This window comes from Carassius carassius, chromosome 8 (genome assembly GCF_963082965.1).
Source record: "Carassius carassius chromosome 8, fCarCar2.1, whole genome shotgun sequence".
Lineage (NCBI taxonomy): Eukaryota > Metazoa > Chordata > Actinopteri > Cypriniformes > Cyprinidae > Carassius > Carassius carassius.
This window is the reverse complement of record NC_081762.1, coordinates 17,477,669-17,503,338: the sequence shown is the minus strand read 5'-3', so window position 1 is coordinate 17,503,338 and position 25,670 is coordinate 17,477,669. Positions and strand designations below refer to the sequence as shown.

At 36.4% G+C, this 25,670-nt stretch overlaps 2 protein-coding genes across 2 annotated transcripts in view; one reads left to right on the top strand and one right to left on the bottom strand.

Moving 5' to 3' along the window:
- Positions 1-1,004: 1,004 nt before the first annotated feature.
- gja4 (gap junction protein alpha 4) lies at positions 1,005-6,479 on the bottom strand. The gene is made up of 2 exons (XM_059555300.1): positions 6,360-6,479; positions 1,005-2,482 (listed from the first exon to the last, which is right to left on the bottom strand). Exon 2 carries the CDS (start codon positions 2,477-2,479, stop codon positions 1,439-1,441), a length of 1,041 nt encoding a protein of 346 aa, XP_059411283.1. The 5' UTR covers positions 2,480-2,482; positions 6,360-6,479; the 3' UTR covers positions 1,005-1,438.
- A 6,688-nt stretch (positions 6,480-13,167) lies between these two features.
- dlgap3 (discs, large (Drosophila) homolog-associated protein 3) overlaps positions 13,168-25,670 on the top strand; it is a 196,209-nt gene continuing 183,706 nt past the window's right edge. The window contains exon 1 of the mRNA XM_059556480.1: positions 13,168-13,285. The gene's annotated coding sequence lies outside the window, so the exon portion shown is untranslated. The remainder of the gene's footprint in view (positions 13,286-25,670) is intronic.

Genomic DNA, 25,670 nt, shown 5'->3' with positions numbered 1-25,670 from the left:
TCTTCTCATTGTATTGTTTTGATTTGACCCTTTCCGTGAGAAACTGTCCCACCTTGTAAATTACCCATCATTACATTTTTTCCTGCTCCAGATAAGTGCTTATCATTGTCGGCATGCTCAAAATTGCTAAAAATGATTGCTGTGGAATGTGATGTACTCATGGCCAGACACGAAAGGAAAGGCCTTGATGATATCGGAAGGCTGTCTTCTCTGAAAAATGTATAATATTTTAAAACAACCAAAAAATAACCACAGTGTAAGGCAATGAATTTTTGTCCCTATTTGTTTCTTATAAATATTTAGCATTTTAAGTTTATTTATGAAGTATTTACTTGGGAACATCTTCTCACTTTGTATATCGCTTTAATAGTTGCACAGTTTATATCATGCAGTTTTATATAAGCTAGGCTCATTGGGAAAACATAAACATGCCTGTGTCAAAAGTTATAATGAAATAATATTTTGAATGTGATATGTCCTGTGAGTTTAGCTAAAACCACGTTTAGCTTTATCCAAAACAGATGAACATGAATCTGGCAACATTTTATTCTTAGGTTACGTTGGTTCTTGTACGTACACAGAGTAGTTACATATCTGAAGTTTTGCGAAAATGTAGATGCACGTTTTTCCAATAAACGTGACCAGATGGCTGTGTAGGTTCATTCACGCCATCTTTGAGTTGTTCTTGTAGTTCTTGTAAATTACAACTTGTAAAGAATGCAAATTTCTAAGAGTGCTGACTTGTGCCATCGAAACACTTTAGTTGTAAAATGCAGTATACTTCTGTTTAATAATTACTATAATTGGGTGAAAATCTTAATAATTAAGGATGATATGAAAAAAAATAAATAATAATTACTTGTTGTATTGCGGTTTTGTCTGTCCACCCCATTTTTTATGTAGGAGTTTTAGTTTGAAAGGTAATAACGACGTGGCATGAATGCAGAATACTGTATATATCGAACAAAGACCTAATCATGTAAGAAATCCAAAAATTTAAGAAATACCAGAAATATTTTAATGAAAATAAATATTCAATCAAGTATAAAATCATTCATAAATACATTTTAAATATTGTTTATACAGTTGGTTGGTATGGTTTAACTTTGCTTTTGGTCTCAATCCTGTACATTATGTACATTACCTTATCTGTACCATGTCAGTCATTAAGTTTTTAGACTTTGTGCTTGTTTCTCTTAGGCTCATGGTTTGACTAGCCTATTTCTTGACCTTCCTGACCGCTTCTCAAAACTAATCACTACTTGAGAGGCTCCTGTATCTGGCCACCGATCACAAAAGACAGTTCATCCCAAGGCACAGCCCATTTCCCTGCCTATCTAAACAAAGGAAATGGCTCTTGAATGTACAGTAAACCACTAACAGTCATTTACACATGTAGTTCCCCAAAATGGAGTCCTTGGTTCTCATTTAGTGGTCCTCACACATAATGTCTCGGTTTGTCTTCAGTCTTGTGGTGTTTTTTATGAAGATTGTTTTTGGTTAAGGCAGGTTTTACATTGCTCATGCACTTTGAGTAGCTAGGAAGCATGTCCTCTGCTGTAGCAGGGTCTCTTTTTTCCCAGTTCAACCCTGATGCAGGGTAGCCATCATGTGCTACAGGAAGAAAGAGATGGTTTCTTTCCTCAAATGATGGTATTTGAGCTTTAGCTGGTTCTTTTCTAGAAGAAGTCACCCTAGTAAGTTTATTAACCTCCTCCTCGCTTTGAAATCTCTTCTCTAGTCGATGTGTTACTGCTAGCTGAAGCAGATGGAGAAGCTCCACAACGTTGAGAAGAACAGAGACTGCGGCAATGACCTGCGTGTATATGGTGAAGATAGTTTTTTCTGTGGGTCGTGAGACAAAACAGTCCACCGTGTGAGGACAGGGAAACCGCTGGCACTCATACTTTGCCTCGATTACAAACCCATAAAGGATCCATAGACCCACAATGAAGCCTATCTCAATGAGAACCTTTAATACTATGCTAGTCGCATAAGCGCACAGCAGTTTCCCTTTGAGCTTTGGAGGTCCTGGAGCTTTGTGGTTCTTTTCTTTTTCCTTCTTCTCGCTCTCTTCATCTTCCTCCTTTATTACCTCCAACTTAAACTCGTTGGTTTTTCTCCGTCTCTCTCTTCTGCCCTCCGACTTCTCCTCCAGACTCTTTTCTTTTCTAGCCCTCAGGGCCACATAGCCAAAGTAGAAAATGGTTGGTGTTGAGACAAAGATGACCTGCAGAACAAAGAAACGGAAGTGGGAGATGGGAAAGGCCTTGTCATAGCAGACGGACTCACAGCCAGGCTGTTTGGTGTTGCAGACAAAGTCAGACTGTTCGTCATCCCATGCAGATTCGACCGCCGTGCCAAGCACAAGCATGCGGAAGAGGAAGAGCACGGTTAGCCACACGCGCCCCACGCCAGTCGAGTATTCCTGACCTTCCTCTAGCAGGTGCTCCAGAAAACCCCAGTCAGCTCTGGACATCCTCTACACAGGCAGAAATACAGGCTTGAGAATGTGAACCATATATAGAAACAGATATTATCCGGGTAGACAGCATGAGTCACTCTTAAGACCACCTCTAAGAATAATGCCTCTGATCATTCAGGCTGTCCAGATTTAATAAGGAACAGACTGATTTTGTTTTTCATTAGTCCTGCAATTACTGAAGCAGGTTGGCAACATACCTTTTCTGTTTAATCATTTTTAATTTTGCATGGGCAATTTGGACGTTTGTTGAGGTGAGGCTATTTTATGAACAGCTGTAAAATGTACTGAAATGATTCCAAAAGCTGTGATATCTTAAAATTAGCTTGTTAATTATTTAAGTATAACCTAGTTTCATTTTAAGTCAATCTGTATTTAATCATTAGTTACATATGTATTTGGGCTTGGTAAAATTGATTTATGTTTTGAAAAAAGTCTCTTTTGTCTAGAAAAAAAAAAGTTTATTACTGTGATGGCAAAGCTAGATATTCCAGTCTTCAGTGTCACATGATCAATGATTTGCTGCTCTAGAAACATTTCTTATTATTACCAGTGTTGAAAAGAGTTGTGCTGCTTAATAGTTTTGTGAAAACTGTAGTTTTTTGTTTACAAAATATTTTGATTAGAAATACAGTTTAGTGTGTTCATTAGAAATACAATATTTTGTAACATTATGAAGGTGTTACTGTCAGGTATGATCAAATTAATTTGACCTTGCAGAATAAGATTTTAAAATAAAATAAAATTAAATAAACATTTTGAATTATACTATATTGGGATGCACAATATATTATTTAGTAAGCCAAATATTATTGTTTTTGATTATTTGTATATATCAGTCAAACATTGGATAATTATTTGTGCAGGCTTATTCACTCTATTTTGATTACATTTGCCATCATATAAAATGCGTTAATAATGCGCAGTAAATAATGTAATAATAATAATTATTAGATACATTTAAAATACATATTTATAATACCATTTATCAAGCTAAATGAACCTGTGCTAGAGAGAAAAGAGCATGGATGACCAACCCTGGCCCCTGCGCAATGAGAGTTAGTCATCATGGACAGAGAGTTTAATAATGTGTAATCAAGCGTGTGCTTCTAACGAAAAAAGCCCATGGGATGCATGGCCGCAGCCAGTGTTGGGAAGGTTACTTTGGAAATGTAATAGGTTACAGATTACAAGTTACCCTGTTTAAAATGGAATAGTAGTGTAACTTTTTCAATTACTTTATTAAAGTAATGTAACTAATTACTTTTGAGTACTTTTTGATTACTTTTCTAAATTTGTGAAAATAAAAGAATAATAAATATAAGCATATAGATCAACTTAAATACAGTTATCTAATAAGCATGTGACGTATTCTGTGTAATAAACTCCTGAAACATTGGTGTTTTTTTGAAACTGCTGTCTCTGTATATGATGATAGTTTTCTCAAAATAAGTAAAATGCACATGAAGTGACACAGAGCAGTTCTAGAAATTATGTTTATGTGCTCGTGTACTCCTATATTGAGGCGGCAGAGGTTGAAAACACTGCGAGCTTCAGTAGGCCTCTGTGTAGTAAATGAAACCATGTCTTTGCCATTAATTTACAGGAGGGGCGGACTGGGAAAAAAAATCAGACTGGAAAATTCAAACTCATACAAACAAATTCATGGACAAAACTATTTTTTGTATGGACCTGACATAAAAAAGGTTTAAATCTTTAATTTGGGGACATGCAAAATAATTAAAAGTTCTCTCCTGAACTGCACCTTCACTTCCATTTTTCTCTTCAGTCTCTTTATTTTGCCCTGTAATCCATCTCTCTCATGACTTTAATACTCAAGATTGAACAAAACTATACTTTACAATACTCTACAATACTACAATGTTTATAGAAAAATCCTAATACTGTACACGAGTCATGTTTTTCCCTTACAAAAAATTACCATGCTTTTATTAGTCTATATAAAAGTAAAATAACCTTTTTTTTTTTTTTTTTGCAAATGGATTTGTTTTTATTTTTAAATAAATACATTTGTAAAATAATTTTACATTTTTGGTTATCACAGTCAAACAATAGTAACCATTTTCTCTGGATTTATAGTTAAAATGTTAATTTTCGTAAGGGTTGTGTTGTTGTCTGTCGTAGCTCCCCCTAAACCTATAAAAAAATTAATTTCAGCTAAATTACTACTGTAACATTACAACTGATAATAATGATATCCTTTATATAGTATTTTGAGTGATGACTGATGAGCAACGTGCTGCTGCTTGATTAAATAAATAAAAAAACAAAGACAAAAAAAGCATCTTTACAGATGAAACTGACCTAAAACCCTGAACAGTAGTTCTGCTTCTCTGCTCCAGCAGTGCACTCTATTCTCTCTCTCTCTCGCATTGATTACTCTGAGTCTGATCCAAACCGTTTGGCGGAGGCGCGGAGAGCGCGCGAGTCATGACTAACAATTCATGACTTATTAGAGATTTAATTATCAAATGGCGGATTCGCAAATGATCGCTTTAGTACATTCGGCAGGCAATTATACAATAATGATATTAAATAGTGGGCAAAATCGGCTGCCAGGCCACCGGGAATTGTCCCGGTTCTCCCGGTGTCCAGTCCGCGCCTGATTTCCACAGACACGCAGAATGTGCAAGTCATATATTGCATTTTTGGGGCTTTATATTCACAGACACTAGTCGATGTCATGTTTTGATTCAAGTGTACTGACCTACTTTTGATTTAGTCATCCAAAATGTGGCATATTCCGTCCGCGTTAGGCATTTCGTTTTTATGACTGGATTCTACGAACCAGACTGTGTTTCCACATCCCGGAAATTATTAGGGCTGTATGTCTCAGAATAGTCAGTGCAATTTGGGAAAGAAATCAGTTAAATCTGTATGTGGATGTGTGTAAATATTCAAATGTAATCCCCTTTGTAATCGTAAAAAATTTCATAAGTAACTGTAATTTAATTACTCATTTTTTCTTAGTAACTGTAACTAATTACAGTTACAATAATTTTGTAATTAAATTACGTAACGCCGTTACATGTAACTTGTTACTCCCCAACACTGGCCGCAGCATTCCCTCTTAAAACGAATCACATTTGTGTAAACATCCCAATAATGCTGCTAGATAGCAAACTGTCCTTATGTGTTTGCTTATTTATTTTCCAATTTCTTTTGGTTGAAGGCTTGGTTTGTTTGTGTTTGCTTACACGAACACCAGGCAGATCTGTTCTAAACTTTTAAAACTGTTCTAAGGAATAATTTTGTGTCATGGCAAAAGGGGTGATCTTAAAATGATTTAGCCAGATGAACTGTCTGAAGTAGTTATGTCTTGAATTTAGGAACTTTTGTTCACAGACATTTAGTTTTCAGAAATATTTCAAATTTTTTAAAAAAAATTCAAGTTTCAGTTTTCTTATTCTTTCTTTAATATTGTAAACAAACTTTATCTCTCTCTTTCTCACACACACACACACACACACACACACACACACACACACACACACATATATATATATATATATATATATATATATATATATATATACATACACACACACACACACACACACACACACACACACACTTTTACATACTGAACTAAATCAGTAACAAAAACTGTTTGTGTTTTCAATCATATTAAAAAATAACAATATTTTTATATACAGCAGTTCAGAAGTTCCCGAATATTCAAATAAAGAGCATTTCAAACTTTCTGATTTTTTTGAATTGACAAAGATATATGTTGAAGATTTGGTTGTTGAGTAAATGTATTTTATCATGGCAGCAGAATTAAATATTACGTAGCTTCACTCTCATCAGTTGACTGAACTTTAAAACATAGTTTATCATATATGAACGCTCTTACCTGTCAACCCTGTTTTATGTTTATCTTCTGTTATCTGTATGAGGAGATTCTACCGCTGAGAGTTTTATAAGCCCTTGTGGTCAAAGCCCAGCTGTTTAATCAGAAAAAGAAACAAGTGAGGCAAAGGAAACTTTCCCATGCCTTATAGTGGCCCTCCCACAGGAACTCAGTGCAGGAAAGGGAATGGATGGATTCAAAAATAGATTTTCTGTGCTAAGCCTTTCAAAGGCCAATTCCGTCGTGGAGAATTACAGTGTTTGAACATGCATATTGCAGTCTGACCTTTTTTGACCTCAGGTACATGTATTTCTTGTATTTCAGAGCTTACCCTTATGGAAAGACATAATTTTTAATTTGCACCTAAATAATATTTTTTGGCAAAACCCTAATCATGGTTTGAAATAATTATATGCATTATGTAATTGATGTGTAATTATTTATACTTCATTGCTATTAAGTTCATTTTTAGGAGATTGACAAAACAAATTAAGGAGAAAACAGATCTGATGTGTATTCTCTGTCTTCACCACTGGGAGGCCCTATAGTCTAGCAATGAAGAGGAAGATGGCTGCATAGTGGAATGCACATGCTAAAATGACTAATTATTGTATTTTCATTGTTAATTTGCAGCATGAATCGATCTTTTGTCTTCCCTGCGCAGGTTAAAGACATCCGATGAAAAGCTGCCTAAAAAAGTTACAATCAATTGATGGACATTTTTTTTAGATGGTTGACAAGTTGATAATGAGGCCGTAATCTTGATTCACATTTAACCCTACCTTATACCTCAGTGCATTTGGGTATAAAAGAAGTAAATCATTTGACTGAGGTAACATTCATGCCTCCATGGATTTTTATTTATTTATTTATTTTTTATTTTTGTCTCCGCTAAACCTTAAGTTTTTAGCTCTGGGGGGAAAACAATCTGTTTAAAGTGATTATTATTTCATTTAAAGCGAGGAGCTTGTTGTGCGCTCGCTTATTACATTTTTGTAGGAATAATATTTATAATTCATGTACATATGAAATATTCATTCTTATAATGCTTTTCATCCTCTTCCTTTGTTTACTGCATTTTGAAAACATTTCGGTTTGATACAGTTAGCACAGGCCGTAGCAAAGAAATCTGCTCCTAAAGCCTGATGAACTAATTCCTAGATAACCCTCTGAAATATCAGCGCATTACTATTTCTTATTCTTGAGCCCTTCCATTTTTTTTTTTTTTTTTTTTATAAATCAACTAACGACCTCAATGTTTATTCCCCATGGTAGTCTTTTCCTTGTACTCGTCACAGAAAGCAGGAACAGTTTTCCAGTGAACCATTCCAATCAGTGCTGCACCATAAAAACTGTCAATATGTTGATAGGTTACTGACATAAAGACTTCTGTTTAATCTGCCGGCAGGTTACAGGCAAGAAAGCATTTCGAAAAGCTGGTTAAATTGATAGTGAATCACCCTGACAAGCCGAGCTCTCAGTGTAGGATTGTTATTATGCTCATAAATGTTTGCTTTGAGCAGTAAAAAGTGCCAACATTTATGATACCCAACAATTATCCTGGAACACATCAATTTTTACATAGTCTAAAATTACGTTTTAACAGTATTGTCATAAAGAATACTCTGCTTATGCTTAATACATTTTATTGCTAACATAAATACAATTTTATTATATAAATTTTATATTAATATTAATACATTTATTATATATATATATATTTTTTTTCCTCCTATAAAGTTAGCATTTGACTTAAGATTATTTGTTATGTAGTGCACAAATCATTAGTTTTGAAGCTTGAAAGCTCCAGTTCTCTATTGATTTTATTTGTGTGGAAAAGAAAAGCCAGTACATTAGTTTTTGTATTCACTTTGGTACTATTTTCACAAGCAAGGTGTACTTTTTTACAACTCATAGTACTAATATCACAAAAGATCATCAAAAGTGTACTTTTTTCAAACATTTCAGCATATTTTCGATTGTGTTAGTACAATACACAAAACCACAAAGTATCCTTTTCACTACACAAAATAAGTGTTTCATCTTTATAAATGTTTCATTCACAGTAACCACCTTTCATAAAACTCTTACTATCAAACTTTTGATTTGCATCTCTTCTCGTTCAGTTTAATACATTTGTCTATTATTTAATCCAACTGATCTTAATGGTTAATCACTGAACCGTTTGGTAAACCTATAGATTTTAAATTGGTTTGTCAGCAAGATACAGTATATGGATTTTGAGAACTACAGAAATAAAAATGCGTGTTTGTACGAACATATAATTTATGTCCAAGTGCCTGGACAACGTGGAGGAAACATCTCCATGTGCGCAGCTATCTCTGAAGATGGTGTTGTAGGACGTAGGCCATTACTTGGCGCCTATAATGCTGCACATCTTATTGAGTTTCTCAATGAAATTGAGCCAGCCTGTCAAGGTGAAGGGGTTACCTATGTAATTGTGTGGGACAATGTCAGGTTCCACCACGCAGAGGTAGTTCAAGCATGGTTTCAGGCCCATCCCCGATTCATGACCCTCTACCTGCCTCCATACTCTCCCTTCCTCAACCCTATTGAGGAATTTTTCAGCACGGAGGTGGAAGGTCTAAGATCGCCAACCCCTTGAGCGTGCTACCCTCCTTCAGGCCATGGATGATGCATGTGATGACATCAGTGTAGACCAATGTCAAGCATGGATTCGCCACGCCAAAAGGTTTTTTCCAAGGTGCTTAAACAATGATAACATTTATTGTGATGTGGATGAGAATCTATGGCCAAATGCTCAAGACAGGCTTGATCCAAATTAATGTAATGTGTGCACTAAATGTTATGTTTTCTTCTCATTTAGTTAAATTTCATTATAGAAAGTATATCTATGTTACAATTATATCTGAAAAATAAAAACTAATTTGCCCAAATTATTGTAGAGGATGTCTTCATTGATCCTTCACTTGATTATACGTAGGATGGATATTTTGGAAATTATAGATTATGTAAATGTTGGGTAATGTATTAAATATATTGGTATATAAAAGTGTATTGCCTAATGTGAAAACCGTGTAATCTGTCTTTTATAGTACTGTAGCATATTAATTTCAGCACTTCTAAGGCCGATTTGAAACCAGTATCTTGCATTGTTTGCTGTTGGATGTAACTGAATGTTAAAAGTACTAAACTGAAAGAAGATCATACTGTTGTGTTTCGGTGATTAAACCAAATGTTCTCATTACATATTACAATAATCTTGTGTTTGAAACAATGATTATATGGAATGAAAACATGTGCAACTGAATTAAAGCATGAGATCAGGTTTTGAAAAGAATGACTAGCTGTGTTACAAGTGTGATAAGTTTTGATTTTTGTACTAAGAGTTTTAAAAATGTACACCTTATTTGTGAAAATAGTACCAATGCGAAAAAAAAAAAAAAACTGTATTACAATTTTATCCTTATAAAAGACGGTTTGGAGCAACATGAGGGTGAGTAAATGGTGACGGGGTGAACTAATACATTAACTACTTACAGTATATTGTAAGAGCTGGAGAATCATTTAGGCAGGAGAGGCAGAGGACAGCTGTGTGGGGGCACATTTCTGGGATTCTGTCGCTATCACATTTTTCACGTCCTCTGATTCAGTCTACACATGGGAGGTGGAGGCTGTGACCGCACACTAAATTCAGAGGTGACCTTTAGCTGTGCTTTGACACAAGCCTCAGTGGAAATTTGATTTCGGTTTTGTTCTGTCCTGCAATTGGCAGGACACACTGTGTGATGGAGACGTGTTGTGATGTGCTTTGTGTATCACAAGACCATGTGATAGCTTGAGTAAATATCAATGTCCCTGCTGCCTGTCCCAGAGTATGCAATTTATGAATGCATGAAATAAACATGTGAGTATGATATAAAAATATAACGAAGTTTATGAATCATGAAATAGCTTTGAGCTTACCGTTACCACGAGCCTGACTGTGATTTAGAAACAATCTGTGAGATGTTCACGCTCTAAATTGTGCTGATTGATGAAACATGCATTATGAAAATGTGGAGCCTTGTGTAAGGTGAAGGCTCTTTATGTTATTACAGCACCAGACACTAAGCAGCCATTACTCAACCATATAATAGTAAATGTGGCTTCTCCTGTAATTACAGGCCTGCTCTATCCCCTCTCTATCATATTTAACTTAAGAACCCGTGTCTAAAGGATAAATTAAAGTCAATATCGCACAATACGTTTCTAAATGATCATTACTTCAATGTACTAAAATTACCCTCCACCAGATGTGTTTCACCCATCACAAATCACCACTTTCATCCATAGCTTATATCACTGTCATCTACAGTTATAGTGCATAGTGGCAGGGGACTGTCTCTCAGATGCTTAATTGAATCTGTACGGAAAGAATGATGCAAAAATGTTACCATAATTTTGAGGCTGCACTGCTTCAAGCACTGTTGCTGAAACTTACATCAGAGATTCATAAGGGAAGTGTGCTTAATAAAGTTTTTACAAAGGGATATAATACTTTTTTTTTTTTGCAAGATTTTTGCATAAATGAAAATATTTATCAGAGTAGATTTTAACTAGTACAGTGACATTACATCTTTGAGATGTATAAAACAGGGTCCATATTAAATAGATCAAAAGTGACAGTAAATACGTTGAAATATTTTTCTCTCTTTTGTTAAAAACCTTTCTATTAATTTAAGTATCCTTTTAAAAATTGTCACTGTTGGCTGTTAGGTTTGCAGTTTTTTATCCGTGTATGTCAATGGGACTTGCTCTTTAATTAGAGCGCTTCAGCTGATCTGAGATCTGCTGCAACACAGTTGCATATAATCGTTCTTGCAGTCGCTGGCCAAGGTGCTGAACATAATTAAATCATCCAATGCAACAGAAACAGGACTTCACACCCTTTAGTATCCCCCTTTGAGCCTTTGTGTAATTGTTCCCATGGAAAAATTACTCTAGACTTTGATTTGGAGAGCCATGCATGTTTTTATGCAGTTTTTGAAAAAGTCATATTCCCGCAGGCTGGCTTACTAATGTGTGTGCAAAGTCTGCAAAGTTACACTGCATTCATTTGCACAGAGTCTGAGCTGACACCAGAGGCTGTGAAAATAACACTACTGCCTGCCAAATTGTTGCCTGAGCCAGATAAAAAAGCAACCCCAAAAGTGTGATATTCATTTTTTTTTTTTTTTGAATATTAAAGGGCTGATGACAATGTGTTATTGACACTAAAGAACCGCAAGGCTGAAAGCATAAAATTAAGTCCAAAGATTCGTTTTCCGTGTTTTAATGAATGAATAAATAAATAAATAAATAGAAATAAAACATTGTATATATGTTTTATATATATATATATATATATATATATATATATATATATATATATATATATATATATATATATATATATATATAAACAGCTGACAAAAGCAAAACAAGTAGGAGTAAGCATTACGGATCACTGAATTTTGGACAGAAATTACAGCAAAGCACCCTGATTTGTTTCTCAAAAAACATGCAGCTTTTCACTTCACAAGACGTTAAATTGATAGACTGAAGTCAATGTGGATTATCAGCTGTTTGAACTCTCATTCTGATGGCACCCATTCACTGCAGAGGATCCACTGGTGAGCAAATAATGTACTGCTAAATTTCTCCAAATCTGTTCAGATGAAGAAACAAACTCATCTACATCTTGAATGGCTTGAGGATAGATACATTTTCAGCAAATTCAAATTTTTGAGTGGACAACATGATTTTACAGAAAAAAAAAAAACATTCTTCCATGCAGTTCGTAACATCCACTGCAAAACATTCACAAATGATTATGGCAGCATTACAGTAATATATTTTCAAACAAATAAATAAATATACCAACGTGATTTCCACAGTAGGCTACTATAGGAGGAAGCTTATGTTGTTGCACTTCGGCATGAATAAATGTTTGTTGTGTGCTGTAGCTTTTGTTAGGCCTATCACTTTTAGTTCCTTTTGTAATATTAATAGTCAGGTTTTGAATGCTGAGTGTTGACGTGTTTCTGCCTTGTTAACAAACAACAACGGCTCACCATAATAGCGTTAAAATTATCTATTTATTTATTAGTCATTTGTTTTGACAGAAAAATTACCTAACCGTGTTGATTCCAAGGAAAATTGCGTAATGGTGCATTGTAGGCTATTGTATGAAAAAGCTGTTAATTCTTGCAAAAACCCTGTCAGTTTTTAAACTGCTGATGCGTCACCACATGTGAATATCATTTTAGTCCACTCACTACCTGCTGCTTTCTTAACCCTTGTATTCTGTCGACAATTACTTTATTAATCATTTACTTTTCCTGTCGATCCTTTTAATTAGTCTCGCTGACGTAGCTAATCAACACACTATATTACATAAGCTATCCGTCTAGTATAGACTACTTTTCAGTAATAGACTAGCATCCATTTTAGTTAAGTAATTAATGCTTAATATCAATTTGACCCCGACATATACTGTAGGGGGGAAAAACAACTAGCAGCGCTCCTTTGTTTCAAAGCACTGGAGATCCGTTGCTTCATGGATCCCGCATCAGTCCTGCTGACATCGTATCCCACGCGTTGATTTTATTTCTTCACTTTTAAACCTCCCTAAACCACAGTAACAGCAGCATATTCATTCGTTAAGAAGCGGATTCGTTCTTCCGATGTATTTGCATGTCGTCTCGTGTGCGAGCGCATCTCTCTGCCCCTCCTCCCAGTGAGGTGCTGCGGAGAGATCCGCGGACCAATGGAAACGCGAGGCTGGGACAGAGGGAATCCTGAGCGCTGCTGTAAGGATCTCAAACGGACCGCCCGCACGCGCAACGAACCCTCGGCCCGGAGGAATATTGAATAGCTATTATCAGTACGGGAATGCGAGTCTGACATCCTAACTTAAACGCAAGGTAAGCAGAACGCGGATGCCTCTTTAATGCATTGCATGAATTGCGTGGTTTTCTTGAGTCCTCTAAGTTAAAAGCTGGATACAATATGCAAATATCAGTTGGAAGCTGTCACAGTGCACATGGACTTGCCTTTTAAGATTATCTACTCACATCGCAAGCATGTTTTGGATGTTAGGGTTATGGGTTATGCCTCAAAGGATATGTTGGAAGCACATACTAGTGGGTATTTCTGCATGGGAAGATATGATGCTTGTTATATAGGTATTATTATTATTATTATTATTATTATTATTATTATTATTATTATTATTATTATTATTATTATTAAGATGACTACTGGGTCATCTTGAGCACCTGTACTAAATCAACCCATCTGCCTGGCTTCATCTCATGAGACCTTTGTGTGCAGCTGTGATAACTTGACAGCACTTGGAAGTTTTGTCAAGGAGCTCTGGAGCCGTTACGGATCTAAGCACTACAGGGGGATTATCAGGCACCTCTGAACCTTGGAGCAAATTAAGTTAATGAATGTCCTGGACAGGGATGCGCTAGACAGCATCACACTCATGCTAAAGTTCCGCAGATTGAGCTAGACTGTCAAAGCACATTATATGTGAAGGCCTCTGAACTGTAGGTTAGTGGTTTTGTCATAAAGCTGTATGCATATGTGGATCAAATCATGTGATTCTGTAAGAAGGTATTGATTCAAATTAGTCTTCTCACCCAGTTTGTTGCATGAAAGCTATGGGCCGTGTAAGTGGAGAGTTAATGAACTCATTTGATATACGATCTGAAAAATGGATGTTAAGGGTGTGTTTTTCAAGGTCTTCAAGGCAAATGCTCACTAAGCATTTAATATTGATTCTTCTCAATGTGACTCACTCTGTTTTCCATATCACATGTACATCTAGTTTAAATACAAGAGAAGTGGGTCAAAATATGATAAACGTGTCACAAGATCATTAGCATTGATCTGTTGTTTGATGTCTTGATGTTACTGTGCGGTGTAGTTTCTGCAGCTCAAGCAGAGGTGAATTGAATAAGTAGGTTAACTAACTGCTCATTGACTCAATTATATTTCGGCCTTATTTAGAAAAATGACACGTGAACTGCTGTGTTTGATTCATTTCGCTCCACTGGCATAGAGGCTTTTGCTTGGGGGGAAAGAGAAGATATACCTAATTGTTGGGAAGGAAAAAAGGGATCAGAGCTAATTATGCCAAGATAAACGCTTTGGTTATTTATATCCTCCAAATCCGTTTAATTCTCCTCATTGTCAAAAAAGCCTGAGATAATGGAAGCGTATTTATGAGTACACGATTATGTGTTTTATCTAATGTTAAAGTCTGGCGGGTGGGATTTTTTTCGGCGTCACTGAGGTTATGTTGGAATCCTTCTATTTTTCAAGTTACTTGTTTATTAAAGTTCATTCTATTATAGGCAAATTAGAGCAAAAGGGTTTAATTTAGGGTTGAGACTAGTGCAGAGCAAGCAAATGTCTTTGCTGTTGACTTTTCCTCCCTTAACAATAGACCATTGCCTTAACACTTCTGCCCTGCCTATTTATAAAGGAAGCCTTTGGGGACTTACACTGCAGGCTATCTGCCTGTCCATTTATATTTTGACCACCACTGTGAAGTTTGTAGTAGCTAAACAGACAGTCCCTCATGCTCTGAAGGCACAAAACAGCATTTTCACATATATTCATGTAAGACCTCATCTTTACTCAGATTCAGAGAGTAGTTATCCCCTCTGAGATTCCTTCTCTAGCTCCTGATTCCTCTTGATTTAACTTAAGTACAATGCCGTAGCCGTATCCAAACACACTGATTATGAAGATTTTCTGCAATGAGGCTCTGGGTTTAAACATAGGGCCTCAGAGTGAGCTATTCAGAGGTGGCTCTCACTTAAAGGGATAGTGCACTCAGAAATGAACATTCTGTCATTAATTACTCACCCTCATGTTATTCCAAACTCGCAAGTCCTTCATTCATCTTCAGATAACAAATTAGAATATTATTGATGAAATCTGAGAGCTCTCTGACCCTCCATAGACAGAAAGGGTCCTACCACATTCAAGGTCCAGAAATGTACCAAAGAACATCAACAAAAATTGTCCATGTGATGTCAGTGGTTCAGCTGTAATGTTATCAAGCTACGAGAATACATTTTGTGTGCAAGAAAAACAACAACAATTCTTCTCCTCCGTGTCAAACCTAGCACCATTTTGGAGAATACCATGTAATCTACATGTAAATGGTGCATGCATTGTGATACTCTCCAAAATGGTGCGAGGGGTGACACAAAGGAGAAGAATTTTTGAATAAAATCATTATTTTACATTATTATTGCACACAAAAAGTGTTCTTGTAGCTTCATAAAATTACGATTGGACCACTGATGTCACATGGGCTATTGTGTCGATGTTCTGGGTACATTTCTTGGCCTTGACAGTAGGAGGTTCAGAAAGCTCTCAGATTTCATCAAAAATATCTTTGGAAAAACATTAGGGTGAGTAATTATTGACATAATTTTTTTGGGGTAAACGATCCCTTTAATTTTTTATTTGTGAAAGTGACCATATTGTGAGTAATAATTTTAGCTGAAATAAATAAAAAGCACACCTGCTGTCAGCCATGTGTAAATGGGGGGGGGGCGCAAGGTTCATTTTACATGCCAATTACTCATATTTGTTTAAAATGCATGTTCAGTGGAGTGTTCTGCACTCCTGTGCCATATAACACCACTTTCAGTTTGCCACATAATGAAACATATTGAGCATCCCATAATAATAAAAAGAGGCCATTTTGGATTTTGGTTATCAATAAAGGAGTTTACTGGTATCTGAGTGCTTTATGAGCCAGTCCTAAATATAGAAAGGAACTTATATGTTCAGAGCATTTTCTTTGGCTTATATAATTAGGTTCAGTAAAGAATGCTCTACTTCTCAGGAACTATTTTTAGCTGTATGTTTTTTTTTAGTTACTATATGGTCCTTTGGAGATTGAAAGTTGTAGGTTCTTTAGATCATTATGTTGGTTTCTGGGTTATTTAAAGCATCAATGTTTCGAGCAGGGGTTTTCAAACTTTTAAGTATTTTGAGGAGAACCAACTGACTGGGATATACAGACTAGATTATATTATATCATATCATATCAGATCAGATCAGATCAGATCAGATCATATTATATTATATTATATTATATTATATTATATTATATTATATTATATTATATTATATTATATTATATTATATTATATTATATTATATTATATTATATTATATTATATTATATTATATTATATATGGTTAGTTACAGTCCTTGGTTCTGATTGGTCAGCAGCCGTGTTTTATTCACGAATCACAATATAGCACAGCTTTGACTGCTTCACCCAACGGTTTTGGGTGTCACTGCGCACCACCCTTAGCAACATAAACAATCAGTAATATAGGGTCAAAACTGTTTCATGTATATAATGTATTTTAGCGAAATTAACTCTCTCTATTTTTTTATTTTATTTATTGATTTAATGAAGTATGAGTGACCCCTGCTGGTGTTGTGTTGCATCATTCATCTTTGTTTTTGAGACCACATCGTCCTCCTTCAAAGCCCACTGTTTCCGAAATGAGGAGGGAATATGTAGACAAATTTAAATACAGAATCATACCTGAAACAGAAAACGAATAAATACAGTAATTTATTCGTTTTCTGTTTCAGGTATGATTCTGTATTTAAATATGTCTACACTGTAATGGCACTTCTCAATATGTTTTAAACTAAAAGATGGAAAACAGACGTTTTCTTATGCTGAGAGATAAGATGTATGTGCGTGAGTATATAAATAACGTATATGGTGTTAAAAAATAAATGACACAGCGGATGAGAAGAGTTCCTATTCTCTGTTTGTATTTGAGCTCCTTAAGATGAGGCATGCTTCAGAACATTCTCTTGACATTTACTGTTTAAATTATTAAATTTGTTTTAATTTAATAGCTTTTATTTGGCTTTATAGAACAGTGATGTCAGGCTGTAGAACAGTTTTGGATCCGTCATTGCCTTTATTTTCAAGTGCGTATGTGAGAGTGTGTTAACATTTGCAGGAAAGGTGCTGCCATTTTGCCTGATGATGTGGTTGCTTTACCGTATGATTAAGACTTGCTATTCTGGGTGGTGGAAACAGCTCTGATCAGCTTTGCCAATGACTAAGTGCCATTCATAGACACATGAAGAGTTGACAGGCATTGTTTGAGTGGTAAGTAATTATTATAATCATGCTAGAGGTCTGTTGTAAGGGTCTGTCAGGAAAATACAAAAGAAAATAGTTTTGATTCCTATATGAAAATTCATAAAAAGAAATTACCAGGACTGTAAACAGAGCTCCCTGGTAAGTTACAAAAGAAAGGGGACGATTAGTTGAATGGATAATCCGTAATGGAAAAGATCATGTACAACAGTCAAAATATTATCTAACATTTTGATGGTCTTCATAACTTATTTGTCTATTCCAAAAAAGGAAAAGCAAAACACACATGAGCCACTAGAGGAAAAAATGATGTAATATGTGGAAAGATCTGATTTAAAGTAAGCATCAAACGAGTCCAATGTATCAGGGCACATCAATACATGGCTGGAAGCTTAAAGATGCGGATTATAATTAGTACAAATCTATCTGCACGGAGAAAACAAATTACATTTTTGCCTATTCGTTTTGATATTCTGTGATCTGGTTCTACATTGGCCCTTTTCGCCCCTCCGATCCATCCCAGCCATGAAGTGGACACTTGTGAGCAAAACTAGCAGGCTATTGCTGGGCTAACTGAGTACTGCAGTGCTCCTGAAGCACAGTGCAGAGAAACAGGCACATCAGAGGAAGACTGAAGAGCAAAGTGAATGGAGAACGAGTGCAGAGAGCATTGAAGGGTGGGGCATATAGAACGAGAGTGAAACATGGCTGTGCGTGATTGTTGTTGCTGTTGCACAAGCTTTGCATACTCTAAACATATAAACATATTTGCATTCACTGAATTATGAAGATTGAGAGTGATTGTGTGCATTTGTGTGCATTCATGTGTGGGGTTTCATACATCTTTTCTCTGTTCACTGCAAATGGTCTGGATTTTATAAATGGTTTTAATCATGGATCAATAGACTTGTGAGATGATATGCTCATCATTCTAATTATGTTGTTATTATGAGATCTGCCCTGCACTCGTGGTCTGAACCCTTTTTCACCTGCATATGAGACTGTAGCTCAGAAATATGATTATAACTGTCCCAAAGGGCTCTCTGGCGTCTGTTTAATATACAGTGGGATTCAGACGTCTGAAACCATAGTGAAGATGCTTTTTATTAATTTCTAATTTAATACATTACAAATGATTTACATGAATGTCCTAACCAGACACAAACATAATAAAGCAACAAAACTAAAAGCTATATGTATAATGTTTTTGTCCTAACCAAACATGGAAAGTGAAAGGATATTCGGTTGATTTCCAGTTTTATGTCTGTGAAGGACTTTGCTGGCTCTCATTGTTTATATGTACAGTAGGTACTGGTACGTAACATTTGCAGTAAAATCAAATTACTTTCATGCGATAAACCCCACCTCGTTCATTTGCGAATCAGTCTGAATGAATAATATGATGCTGTTGATGGGAAGACTAATAAAAGTAAGTAAACAACTCTAGATATAATCACATTGTTATGTTGAAATAAGACTTGAAATGGCATGAAATCATTACATGTTGGATTTTTAAGTGAGTAATTTAAAGTATATCTCTATTTCTATTTCTGAGACCAATATTTAGTGAGCTAAACTGAAAAATTTGAAAATAGTTAAAAGTTAACTATTAAAAAGAAGAGCTGAACATACGTTCACAGATATGTTGTTTAAATTGTACTGCTTTGAGTTATTATTCTGGAATACATGTAAAATGCTTAAAAACACTAAATTGATGCTATTGAAAGTGAAAGTGACATACAGCCAAGTATGGTGACCCATACTCAGAATTCTTGCTCTGCTTTTAACCTATCCAAAGTGCACACACACAGCAGTGAACACACACACATCATGAACACACACCCGGAGCAGTGGGCAGCCATTTATGCTGCGGCACCCAGGGAGCAGTTGGGGGTTCAGTGCCTTTCTCAAGGGCACCTAAGTCTTGGTATTGCAGGTGGAGAGAGTACTGTACATGCACTCCCCCACCTACAATTCCTTCCGGCCCGAGACTCAAACTCACAACCCTTTGATTGCGAGTCCGACTCTAACCATTAGGCCACGACTTCCCGACTTCCCTATTTATAATTGGCTTTAATAAACAGAATATTGATTACATTGTTAATGTAAAAATATATCTTTTTATCATAGTGTAAGTAATGTTTAACCAAGAAAATGTAACTGGGCCATGAATTACATTTGATAAAAAAATCACACACACACACACTTAAAATTAGACATTCACATATTTATATTAAAATAAGGATTTTTAAGCATCTGAATGTCTGTAAATACGTTTATACCTAAATGATTTACATCTTGGGTGCAGTCAATACATCATTATTGTATATTTTAGTACATTTTGCATTATGTCTCTGCACATGTAAATAAATATAAATGTTGTAGAACTATAGAACTGAATAATGAAGACATCAAATTGGCTGGGTAGCCCTACCCATAGCTAAATCTCATTAGTCCAAAATTCTGCTCTGCATAACTATATATTGAATTTCAAATTTGTTGTGATTTTGTGGCATTTTTTTCAGTATGAAAAGATGTAGTAGATTTTTCAACCCCAATGTAGCTTACAGTGATTCATTTTCTCAATCTTGTGGTATAAAGGTTTTATGGAGGTTCTTCCTCAGCTTTTTACAAGGATGATTGGAAAGATCAAAGAAAGAAGGGAAAGAGGAAACAAAGGGAAGTAAGCAGGAGATGAAACATAAGAGCGGGTTGGAAAAAGATGGATTGAGAAGGAGAATGATTGCCTCATTGACTCAGAATGAAGGGATGACATGTTGAAGTAGATGAATGAATGATTGAGGAGAGCAGGGAGAGAGGGCACAATGAGAGATCCTTTCCTGTCTTTTCCCTTGGCCTCCCTCCCTGTTTTCTAACCAGGCCATGACAGCACCACATGCAGGCTTTGGGATGAGTTTGCACTGGGATTTAAATAGATAATGGCAGCCTAACGGTTGTTGGCTGATGAATAATTCACTGGAACCTCAAGACATTATTGTACGGCATCACTGGTGACTCTCAGGTTTGCAATATTGATGTCATGGAAGATTCCTCCATTTTGGTTTATGCAACAGCCCTGCTATGAAAATGGTGCTGGTTAGTTTGCATGTCTTTGTCTTCTGAGTTGGTTCTTCAGGTGAAGAGATGTGCTGTTAATAAAGGAGTTTATCCCTTTGTAGTTAAAGTGAAGTGACATTCAGCAAAGTATGGTGACCCATACTCAGAATTCATACTCTGCATTTAACCCATCCAAACGGCACACACACACACACACCAGTGAACACACACACACACACACACACACAGTGAACACACGCCCAGAGCAGTGGGAAGCCATTTTATGCTGCGGCGCCCGGGGAGCAGTTGGGGGTTCAGTGCCTTACTCAAGGGCACCTCATTTGTGGTATTGCTGGCCCAAGACTTGAACCCACAACCTTAGGGTTAAGAGTCAAACTCTTTAACCATTAGGCCACATCTTCCCCACAAAAACATTTTCTTCCCCAATAATTTTTTTTTCTTAGTTTCGGTAAGCATGCTGTGTCTCATACATCTATAAGAGCTCCTTGGTAATTAATACTGCCAGTTACTGATAGCCTCATGGAGATATGGAGACAAGGTTTTAAACAGGCATTAGGTTATTTAGTAAGTGGGACTGCAATACACGCTCGTGGAAAGAGGCAGTGGATTATTTGATCTCCTTTGTATTTCAATAAATAAATATTCCTTGAGGTCTTGCCTTCTTTTTCCTTCTTTCAAGCACACTGAGACTAGCTGTCACTTTGTTTTACTTCACTGATTGTTTCTAAGTGTAGGCTTATTGTTTGAAAGTCAATTCCTGTAAAGGCACATGTTAAAGTTGAGCTGCAAAATGTTGTTATTAAATATTTCAATGTTAGGGTATAGTATTCATCAATATTTTGAAATAACTTTTTTTATACAGTATGAGTTTAAAGTAATGAGTTAAAGTGCCCCTATTATGGGTAATGAAGGGTTCATATTTTGGTTTTAGGAGTCCCAAACAACAGGTTGACATGCACACAAGGTCACGCAACTTGCTCAACGACTCTCAAACAATTGACTCAACTATTAATCTTTCCAAACCCCTCTTTTGCGTGATGCTAATCTGTGGTGATTGGTCCAATTGGTTTCATTTCCATTTCATCATGCCTGAAATACCTGATAAAGCAGCATTTGTGAGCTCAGTGCTGCTTTGTGTACAGTATTACCGGGGAAACTGCTATTTTTGCCCATAGATGTTACATATCTATGTTTTTACTGCTCCAAAAGTGGCACCTAGTGGTAAATAATTAATTTGCATTTTCATTCAGACCAATTCGAATTTACCAACAAGTTGGCGGGCAATTTGCTAATGTTTCATGTTGACTTCAACATGAAACGGCTTGGGATTTGTTTAAAAAATGACTTATTTCAGAGCACTTTCAGATTTAAAACTTTGCAGGATGATTTAATTCACTTAGAGCTGTATTGCACACTGCATTAAATGTAATTTTCAAAAATCCATAATAGGGGCATTTTAAAGTAATGGGAAATAACAATTAAACAAAATGTATAGTACACCAACAATACATATTCACTATACAATACATTGTTCAGTTTGTTTGTACATTTCTTTTGCTGGTAGACCAAAAAAACATTCTGTTGTTCTCCATGTTGCACTGCTGTTGGATCAGCCTACAGTTCCTTCCGACAGGCTTGTCATGGAGGGGGTGCAAGATGTTGTCCAGGATGTTCAAATTAATTCGGACATCATTCTGCACTCGCCCACCACCTCAAGTGGGTCTAGGACTTTCCTAATGACATAGGCTGCCTGCCTAGTTGGTTCAGCATGTTGTCTTCTCAGGCTCTGATTACACACACCTTTTATTTAACGGTGTTAAATCAATATTTTTATATTAGTTTTAGTCTTACTAATACCCTGTTGTAAATGTGTTGCAGTATTTTCCATTGTTTTCATAAAAACAATGTTTTAAAATTTTTTCCAGTTCTGGAAAATTCCCTGCTTTGCTTATGCTAATTGACTTTTTTATGGGCTGCGATGATGCGTTTCCACATTTATTAAACGGTTAGTTCACTTTCAGAATAATAAAAAAAATCCTGATTATTTATTCACCTCTATGTCATCCTAGACGATAGATATTTTAATGATACCTGAGTGAATATTCAGGTATCCAATAGCAACATCATAACAGACAACAAAGCATGCATAAAAAAGTATAAACATAGAATACAAAATTAAAAAAAAAGAGTACATGTACAGAATAAACATAAGTGCATTAATGGAAATACTAGCATTAGATGCTGGGTACCAGTATCGAATATGCACATATACACAGGTGTTTACGATGTGCAAATATGTAGTACAATACCCTATAAAGATAGTAAGAGTCAAAATACGAGTATTTAAAATTTATAAAAATGTAAATCAAAATACTGTAAAGATTGTTTAAGTCCATTACAAAGATAAAAGTATATAGATGGCATGAGACATAAAATATGCAGTGCTCACAAAGTCTGTGTCTATCAATCTAGAAAGTCCATTAGCAACAGTCCAGTTGAAGTCCTGCTCACAGGGAAGAGTTGAAGAGCCGTATAACCTGAGGGACAAACTACTTCCTCAGTCTGTCTTTAGAGCAGGGCAGGGACAACAGCTTGTCACTGAAAGAACTCCTCTGCCTGGAAATGGTTTGGTGCAGAGGGTGGTGGACATCGCCCAGGATGGACAGTATCTTGCAGAGGATACTTTTCTCAGCTACATATGTCAGGGTGTCCAGTTCAGCACCAACTACTGATCCAGCTTTCCTCACCAGTTTGTCCAACTGCATGGTGACCCTCCTCTTAATGATGCCTCCTCAGCACCCAAATATTTGTATGTACGGACCATCTCTACGCAGACACCCTCAATGGACACAGGCTGCAGGTGGGGTCTGGTCCCATCTCCTTGGTCTTGGTGGTGTTGAGCAGCAGACTGTTAGACCTGCACCATGCCACAAAGTCTTCAATCAGGCTCCTGTACTCCTCTTCCTGTCCATTCCTTATACACCCAACAATGAATGGACCGAGGAAAGCACTGTTCCCTGTGGGTCTCCTGTGCTGCTAACATGCAGCAGCATATATTCTTCACATCCAGCAGTGTTGTTCGAGGGAGGTGCAGGGGTGGCAGTGGGACAGGTTGCAGCAGTGGAGGCAGGGCAGTCAAACCTGTCGAAGAAGCTGTTTAACTGGTTGGTCTTCTCCCGATTCCCCTCAACTGTGCTTCCCCACTTAGGGCAGTATCCTGTGATGATTTTCATACCATCTCACGCCTCTCTTGTGCTGTTCTGCTGCAGTTTCTGCTCCACTTTCCTTCTTCGCTTCTTTGAACTGGACTTCTATGGGACCCAATGATTTGAAGGTCCAAATTGCAGTTTCAATGCAGCTTTAAAGCTCTTTACACAATCCCAGCCAAGGAATAAGGGTCTTATCTAGGGAAACGATGTGTCATTTAAAAAAAAAAAAAAAAAAAAAAATATTGTATATATGTGTTAACCACAAATGCTTGTCTTGCACTAGCTATGCAACTTACACATTAGGTAATGATGTTGGAAATGTCTTGTGTGGTTAGACGAGTATTTGTGTGATAACATATATATATATGTATAATTATTATTATATAATTTTTTTGAAATGACCAATCATTTCTCTAGATAAGCCACTTATTATTTGGCTGGGATTGTGTAGAGAACTTTGAAACTACACTAAAACTGCAGTTTGGACCTAATTATATAACTATAGTTAATAGTGAGAATTGTTCCCTAAACTTATTCATTCGATTCAACACTACAGACCTTTACCCAACTAGTCTCTGTAGCATCATACAAACCTTTAGAGCACTTTAGGTGGTTCAGATTTTAGATTTCATTGTTCCTGAAATTGAAAAAATAAAAAACATTTATTATTTTTTATTTAATTTTATTAAAAGCAAATTTTTGTTTGCTTATGCTTTTGAATTGGCAATCTCCACCCTGAATTAAGCATTGGATAATATATATATAGGGTATATATATATATATATATATATATTTTTTTTTTTTTATTATTTAATTTTTTTTTTTCTTTTTTTTTTTTCTTATAGACTCCAAGACTAAGGGGAATGGACTATGAAGCTCTGAAGGCAGAAATGACATGTCACCACATTTATCCAGATCAGCCAACAAGACTTTCCTTTTCAGCAACCTGTCAGGGATGTGATTTTTCACAGTTTACTCCTTCTTCAGGCACTTTAGCTGCCAGGCAGCTTAACAGACAAAGCTGGGGATAGTTTTCACTTTTTTCCCCTCGATATTGTAGTTGTCAAGATGTTGAACCTACCATTAAACCAGAGAGATAAATGGATTCAGATAGCATCCATTCTTTCTACTTCAAAGTAAAGTTTAGTATAGGGCTCAAGTCTACCAGTGTGTCTTGTTTTTGGCTTGATTTGCTTGGTTGAACAACACTTACGCAACCCTCTCATTTACAAGAAAGTAGAAGTGAAGTGACATACAGCCAAGTATGGTGACCCATCCTCAGAATTCATGCTCTGCATTTAACCTATCCAAAGTGCACACAGCAGTGAACACACTCAAACCGTGAACACACACCTGGAGCAGTGAGCAGCCATTTATGCTGCGGCGCCCAGGGAGCAGTTCAGGGTTCGGTGCCTTGTTAAAGGGAACCTCATTCATGGTATTGCCAGCCCGAGACTCAAACCCACAACCTTAGTGTTAGGAGTTAAACTGGCTAACCACTAGGCCACAATTTTCCCGCATAGTATGCAGCAGTACCACCTACAATTTTAGTGCCACTAAGACAGATGTATACCATAACCAAGATTATGTTTATTACCTCCAACCTCAGAACTGCCGAGAATGCTGAGGTCATATTAAAAGACACCCCTATTAGTAACAGGCACCCATAGGTGTGTGGTCTGAAAACACAATAACCGGAAAACCATCATGACCTTCTCCCCGGGGCGAGGGGCCTGTCAATCCCAATATGGGTTACGGCCACTCTGTTTACCAGCCAGCTGATTGAAGCTGAGGTCCTACATGAATAGCCAATGATGGAACTAATGGGACCTCACCTTCAGGAAGGTTGCACA

What these genes read in the sequence shown, in the direction of transcription:
- gja4 (XM_059555300.1), bottom strand. Translation starts at nt 2,479, where the DNA reads ATGTCCAGAGCTGACTGGGGTTTTCTGGAGCACCTGCTAGAGGAAGGT.